This window comes from Vigna radiata, chromosome 8, assembly GCF_000741045.1.
Source record: "Vigna radiata var. radiata cultivar VC1973A chromosome 8, Vradiata_ver6, whole genome shotgun sequence".
In the NCBI taxonomy this organism is placed as follows: domain Eukaryota; kingdom Viridiplantae; phylum Streptophyta; class Magnoliopsida; order Fabales; family Fabaceae; genus Vigna; species Vigna radiata.
In genome coordinates this window covers 8,624,148-8,632,286 of record NC_028358.1, presented here as the reverse complement: position 1 = coordinate 8,632,286, position 8,139 = coordinate 8,624,148, and the positions used below count along the sequence as shown (strand labels likewise).

General features: G+C 32.8%; 1 protein-coding gene across 1 annotated transcript; it reads right to left on the bottom strand.

The window, feature by feature from the left end:
• Positions 1-2,481: 2,481 nt before the first annotated feature.
• LOC106769653 (LIMR family protein At5g01460) lies at positions 2,482-7,381 on the bottom strand. Its single transcript, XM_014655361.2, has 14 exons — positions 6,714-7,381; positions 6,518-6,603; positions 5,629-5,744; positions 5,407-5,517; positions 4,969-5,067; positions 4,743-4,865; positions 4,500-4,562; positions 4,340-4,404; positions 4,132-4,241; positions 3,900-4,014; positions 3,741-3,806; positions 3,398-3,508; positions 3,100-3,166; positions 2,482-3,007 (listed from the first exon to the last, which is right to left on the bottom strand). Exons 1-14 carry the CDS (start codon positions 7,061-7,063, stop codon positions 2,960-2,962), a joined length of 1,530 nt encoding a protein of 509 aa, XP_014510847.1. The 5' UTR covers positions 7,064-7,381; the 3' UTR covers positions 2,482-2,959.
• Between the last annotated feature and the right edge of the window lie 758 nt (positions 7,382-8,139).

Here is an 8,139-nt window from a genome sequence, read left to right as displayed (position 1 = left end):
TATATATATATATATATATATATATATATGGGGTTTGTTAACGCGCGTACGCCTATTTTTCAGTTGATACGTTTTAACAATGTGTACCGGGTTATAGTAGACAAAAATATTCTCATATATTGTGAATTCTAAGTTTTAAAGTCAAGGATATTTAAATGATTTTCATTCTCAAAACTAAAAAAACAATAAATCCCCAAATCCTTACTCATCTCTCTTATTTCTCTCAATCTTTTCTTTTTCATCTCTCTCGCTTCTCTCTCGCTTCAACCTTTTTTTTGTCATCTCTACTGTAGCCCCAATAAAAAAATCAAAAACACTAGTGGTTAAGTAATTTCTTAAAAAAAATGATTTTATAATGAGTTTTCATTTTATAATTTGTCTTATCTAATTTTATCTAATTTTCACAAGCATAATTACATATGAAGGAATTGGTAATTCGCTTGGAAAAAATCAGAAACACTCGCTATTAAACAATTTCTTACAAAAAAATGATTTTATAATGAGTTTTCGTTTTATAATTTTTGTCTTATCTAATTTTATCTAATTTTCAAAATCAGAAGGAATTGGTAATTGGCGTGAAGGTTTTTTAAGAGATGATGATTCAACATCTACAAATGATGAAATTAGAGAGGTTAGTGAAGATGATGAAATTGAAGAGATTTTGAATGAACCTTTGTCTGAAGGCGAATATGCCAATGACTCAACTATAAAGGTAAATTGTTTAAGGACGACTATTTCTAATTTTTTTTTTCTCAGTTGGATCTACCATAGGATAAGGGTTTGGGGGTTTCTTTTTTTATTTTTGAGAATGAAAATTATTTAAATATCCTTTACTTTAAAACTTAGAATCCATAATATATGAGAGTATTTTTGTCTACCATAATCCGGTACGCATTGTTAAAATGTTTCAACTGAAAAATCTATATATACATATATATATATATATATATATATATATATATATATATATATATATATATATATATATATATATATATATATATATATATATATATATATATATATATATATATATATATATATATGTTTAGAATGTTTGTGTGAGATTATGTATAATTTTTTTTTATTATCTTTAGCACAATTTGACAGAAACTAGACCATTAACTCCAATCTGTATCAAACAATTTTAATTATAGTATCAAAATAATTTTGTACTCTTTAATTTGATAATCTAAAGTACCTTGAAATGGAATTTGTTTAGCATTTTCCATATTTATATGTGACTGCCTCAGTCTCCCAGAGTTTTGTATTTAGTAAATACCTCTATAATATCATTAATTTCAAAAATAGTTTTAAGTTTAGCCTTGTACATGAATCAACCTTTGAGAGATGGATAAGTTGCTCACCTTATCTCACGTCTTCTTCATTTTGACCCACCACGTGTTTGAAGTGTGGTCGACATTTATTTACTTCTATCATATTTTGTATTGTATTTCAAAGCCTATATTGCTACTTCTTTTGTCATTCTATGCAGTCATATCTTTGCAATAATGATTTTGGACGAAAGACAGCTGAAAGAGGAAAATGTGTTTTTCCTTTCTTTATTTTCACAAATATGACTAAGGATATAGTAGTCAGTAAAAACGGAAATTATTATAAGGATAACATATAAGTACATTGAAGATAACATATATATGTAATATAAAATAATTTTTTTTATTTCATTAGAATTTCTTCTTTCCAAACTTAGGGACTCTAACTTCTCCCTAGATTTTTGAGACAATTTTTCTTTTGTTCTGAGTTTATTACAATTTTGACATGAGGATATTTTTCTTCTTCCTCTAATCTTAATTCCTCTATTTTAGTCTGGAAGGGGTTTTCTATTGCATGTATAATTTGATATTAAAAAAAATGGATTTCCCTGTTAGTCTAGTTTTTCAATATGTTTTTTTAATCAATATTTTGGAAGCAAATAGGTATCTCTAGGTCTCCTCTTTCTTTTGGATGTTTCTCTTCAAGAGAAAAAGATTTTAAGGCAAGTGAATACGTTCTAATTTAATTAACTTGAATTTATTTAAGTAAACCTTAGATTAAATAATTAATAATGATTGATGTTGTTGTTTTTGTTTTGAGCTGATGAAGGTTTATAGGAATATTTATAAAATTATTAGTTGAACTTAATGAATCCCTTACAAAAAGATCTTTAGAAGTATTTTTAATAGTTTTATTAGAAGTATCTAAGCTTTCCTGAGTGATTTACAACATTATAAACAAAACAATGGAACATTACCTTATTTATTTTCTTCTAATTATTTAAATAGTTTCATTATTAATAGAATGGAACCGTGTTTCTTACAGTACTGTACACTATTTGTTAAATGCAATTAATATTGTATTTGTTGAACAAACGTAGTTAAAATATATAACTTATAGCTATACTAGAGAGAAGAGAAAAAGTACACAGTTACTTTCTAGCTGGCCACGTAATCAACAACCAATTCAAAACGAAAATACCCAATCTGAAAGCCGAACTTGAAAATCTATTATACAAAGGATGAAGTACAAGAACATGTATGAACATAAAAAAATTAAAAAAAAAAAAAAAATAACCCTGCTCGTACAATTTCTCTTTGGCAAGGGTTGTGTTACCTCAGTATTTCGTAGGAATCCTGTACTCTTCACACACACACACACACACGTAATAATACGCTTAATTACACAATGAGTGGAATGTGACAATCAAACAATAGAATAATACATACAACGGCGACAGAAGCAGCAATGGCCAAAATTGAAGCTGTAGCACCCAACTAACGATTCCACCGCATCAAATTGTTCTACTCAGATGATGATTAGTTTGCTCTATAGATTTCAACATCAAACAAAACTAGCCAAAAACACATCCAAATATAAAAACCATTCTAAAGGGTTTGACGCAAGGAATCTCCGATGGCTCACTCCAGAAAGTGCTTCTTCAGAGGCTGTGCCATGCCCTCCCTTATGTAGATAATTGGAACCTGCCACTAGGTTTTTTTCTTCTCCATCCCTGATATTTCCGTGTTATATAAACTTTTAGTATCAGTAAAATATTAACAAACGTTTAAACAGTTGGAACTAACTTTGCAAAGGTAAACTTACAAACGCAGCGTAATACACAAAGGTCAATCCAGCTAAAACAACAAACGCAATTTGGAACACATTGTACCTGTAATGGAATAATCAGTCAGTCAAACTCAACTAAAATGTATTACTACCACATTATAGCCATATTCAATGTTTACAAACTCTTGTCTTAATTCAAACTATACAATAGGTCAAAATTGGAACAATAAATCCATAGTGTACTCTTGATTCGTAAGTTAGCAGAAAGAAGTAACCATTTTTGCCCCACGAGAAGGCATGCAAGTAGAGGCAGAAGAAATTCAGATTGACTCACTTGTATAAATATTTAATTCCTCGAAGAGACTCCAAAGTGTGGCCAAATATTTCCTGGGCTGCAGTTGCTTGAGCATAGTAGGCAAAGGCTGTGGAGCAGAACTGGATCACACTACAAGGTAAAATAATACACCTTTCAGCGAGGGTGTACAGCATGCCATGATCATGACAGCAGCATACAAGTGCCTTAAACATGCAGCACTACTTGTGAAACTCTTCTTACATTATGTAAGCGAAAAACAAAAAACCATATCATAAACTTTATGACACTCAGGCAGAAGCTAGAAGCTTTAAGTTCAATACACAGCACCCCATTAGGAATGTACAGCAGAGACTATACTTACCTAATGGAAGAAAGAAGAATAAGGCCCACATTAAATAGAAAAGAGTTCATAAGAGTTGCTCCCCACCTACCAGATATAAGATCATATTGTCAGATACAAATAGGGATGCCAAACTACCAAAATGGAGAATGAAATATAAATCTATAGCACTTAAATTACTTCATGGGATGTATAGTAATAAAAACTAGTCTCAGTCCAAGCACCATGGCACCGGTAATCACAGCAAGGAGAAGGTAGAAGCAGAAAAATGCAAATGCAAGAGTGCCGAGAAGACCTGATGAAATAACAAATTACATATATCATCTAGATTACTGAATAAATTTTATAATGTATTTATTCTAGCATAAATAATAACTAAAAGAAAGAAAATAGCCAGACGTTTCCAACGTACCCCATACATCATCTAGCTTGATGAAAACTTGATTCAGGAAAGGAGAAAGTGGTGGATCAATTAATAGGTAGATAATAATATGAATGATCCACACCACGGAAACAATCAACCTGTTAACAGTTTTCAAATAGATAAGAAACATAACACTTGCTAAAAATGTTCAACAGGTCAGAAGGATCATACTGCAACCACACACTTCATAGCTTACCCTAAAATTCCGAAAACAAGTTTTGCCAGATAACCAAGAATCGTTAGTGCCCATGTTGTCTCAGCCTATATTCATGCAGGCTTAGTCAGAGGGAAAAACATTACACATTGATTATACCTGAAAATTAAAAAAATAAATAAATAGAAATTTGATCATGGACCTTTTCCCCTTGAGGATACATCTCTTCAAGAAGCTTTACGTCTTCTTCTAATTGAAACACCTCCTGCAGAATTATGTGATATTTATAAGTAAACCACTTTAATTTCACAAAATGCTTCAACAACTGTAAAGTATATGGTGCCAGCATCAAATTTCATATGGAAAGCCCAAGCTAACAATTGTCTCCACAAAAATTCTTAAAGAATAAAGTAAAGAAAACTGATATTTATAAGTATTTGTTTACCTTCTCGACTGCCTTCACATTTTTACGAAACTTTCTACCCTTTGAACCACCCTTTTCTTCTTGACGGAGAGCCTCAGCTGCTTTCTTTAATTCTTTTGCTTTTTTACCTAGTTCAGTAGCTTCCTGCAGTAACCAAACCAACAACACCATGAATATAGTATAGCATATCAGGTAAACAAATACAAAGCTAACGAATTACATTTCATTCAGTAACAATATACAGCACCTTGATATACTGTGAGCGAGTGATAACAGCCTTTGGACGCCGAATAAATGCAAATATAAGTCCTAATGGAAGACATGCAATACCAACACCGCCAAATATCTGGATTGAATAGAGAACAGTGATCAAATATCATGAATAAGAAAACCACTACCTACAGAAGGCGTATTTAAATAAATCCACAAATCCATTAAGAGAAAGTTTCTTTCTTCTGTTCAGTACTTTTATTATATTTTTAGGGTGTTAAGAAAATCTCAATTTCGAAAGAGAATACAATAATGCCATATTGTAATTCATTCACTCTCACACTGAAAAATCTATAACCACAAGAGTAGTCCTTTATTCAATACAATAATTTGGCCAAACAAGCCTAAAAATCTAGGCCAAATATTTAGCATGAATTTTAAAAGAAAAGTTAAATTTAATGAAGATTGAGCTTACAGCAAAAAGCACGGATCCAACAATAGTAGCGAGTGCAACAACATATTCTGGGAAGGTACTACGCATGGTCCATGTTTTCTCTGACGAAGGACTGGCAGTGTAAGCTGAGCACTGGTTTAAAGACAATGTGGGGGGGAAATGCAGAGTATGAGCAACAGAAAAAATATTACCGCTGAAAACATCAAAACCAGCTAAAAAACAGAAACTGGTACAGAAAAAGACCTGATGGACACCATTTCCAATACATTGTTCATTACTATTGAATGTCCATGTGCTAGGAAATGCAGTTGTGGATGAAGAGAGATGCCTGACAGTAAAGTCCACCTTACCAACCAGCCCTAATAGATCAATCATGGAAGAGAAGCATAAGCAAACAGTTTAAATCTCATATTAAACCACATCAAATTTAAAACATTAACTCAAGATTTAAGATGGGTTTTTGTAGTATATCTTTATTAAATTGAATTTGAAATGACAAATAAAGATGACTATCCTTCTTGAAACAACAATGAGCAAATTCTTAATCATGAACTTAACTCTTTAAGGAAGATTATGAATTATGCAATACTTTTTACACCTATAAATATAATTTTAAACATTTCAATTGTTTATTTTGTGTAGAATGATTTTCGTTCCTTAGTCCTACACCAAATGGAGAACATTGTCACGGAAATGAAACCAGTTTAATTGTCAAAGAGTCCTCCCCGCCTGTCATCTAACGCCAAGAAAGACAGCAACCAAAACTGTTTGATTAACAAAAACCTCTGAAAGGCCTCTAGACTGTCATCACTAAAAGGAGCAACCTGAAACCCCCTCAAATGTGATACGTCCCACTCTTTCTCCCCACATGCACAATTACACGAAATTCTCCTTTCATTTTCATTTGAAGAAACCGCACAACCACATCCATAAAAAAAACCCAACCCATAACCCTTATACACGCAATTCCCCAATCCCATTTCTAATATTCTTAGTCCTGGGCAAAACACATCCAACTAAAACGCAAAGCACTATTCAGTCCTAAGTTACACGACTAAGTAAAAAGAGGCTAAGTCACGTAACATAATGCGACTCAAAGTGTTTACAGCATCATCACATTAATCATTCATACCGTATAAAATCCCCAGAACGAGGGCGCACACTATAGCCGTGGTGACCATCCACATTAACGCACTCTTAATCCTCTTCCCCATAGTCCTGCACACAAAGCAAAACACACCCAACACAACATTTCATTCAAATCCATGAAACACTTAACAACAATTCAAATTTAAAACCGAACAAAGAAAAAACAAAAAAAGAAGTACTTGTCAAGGTCGCCCTCGTAGTAGAACATGGCGAATGGGATGACGAAGAAGACGAGGATGGCGTCGACAATGTAAACGGCGAGCCAGAGGTCCTTCATGGGGAGCGTGAGGTTGCACGCCCCGTTGTAGATCGCGTGGCGGCAGGCATGGCGGTTAGCCACGTCGGCGGGGAGCATGAGGATGGAGATGGCGGCGATAGAGAGGCCCAAAACGACGACGAATTTGGGGAAGTAGGCCTGGTTGGCATCGTCAGGATGCTGGTAGTTAACCAAGAGGTACACGTTGACGAGGAACACGATCACGCAGACCACCACCGCCACGATCACCAGGGCGAGATTGAAATCGCCCATCGTCGCTACGGCGAAATCAGAGGAATCAGTAATTGGGAATCAGGGTTAGGGTTGATCGGATCTCGTTCAGAGACAGACAGAGAGAAAGCAGAGAGGAATTTGGTTTCGTTCCGGTGGTGGTTTGCTACGGTTAGCGGTGGTAGTTTTGATGTGAGGGATGGAATTACTGTTATGTCCTCGTGACCGTTGCTGACAATGGGTTATGGAGGAACTAGTAGGGGTATATTTGTAATTTCAAGTGGGGGTAGTTCGGTGTTGCAAGCGAAATTCAAACCAGGCTGTACTCCAAGTCATAACAGAAGGGGAAAGGTTGGAAATTGGGATAGTGAGGTGGAGTTTCATAATGGGCTCAGTGGGCCCAATTTGTTTATCTGGGCTTAAAAAGATTTAAGCTAAACATTTTTCTTTTCACTTCTTCACCACCCATTAAGATGCCTTGATTAATTTGTTTATAAAATCTAATAAGTTGAATCAATTTGCAGGATTTTATCTTATGAATAATTATTATTAAATTTAAAATAGTGGTGAAAGTTATAGTAAAATTAGAAATATATATTATTTCCACAATTTCCTCAAAACCTTACCCTTTAGCATCAGTAGATAACTTTAGAATATATTATGTTATCACTTTTCAAAAATAAAAAATAAACAGTATATAAGAATAATTTTACTAGGAAAAAGTTATTTTGGCACATATACACTTAATTTAATATATTTATTTATACTCTTCCATTAAAAAAAATAGTAACAAATAAGTATAACTAATACCAAGATTCAAATACCCATTTTATAATAATATTTTAAAAAAATTATTTATATCAAAATCCATGATATTTTTAAAATTTGTATTGTAATATCTCATTTAATAATATAAAACTACTAAATCAAATATTACAAATAATGATAATGCAAAACAGACATATATAAAATATATAAAATAGTAATACAGAGACATAAAACTCTCTTGAGAATGAGAGTTTTCTCAAGTTTGATAAATTTGTTAATGTTTTTTCTTAGGTGATTAGATTGTTAGATTATATTAGATTCTAGAAAAAATTATGTAAGAGATTCTTGAT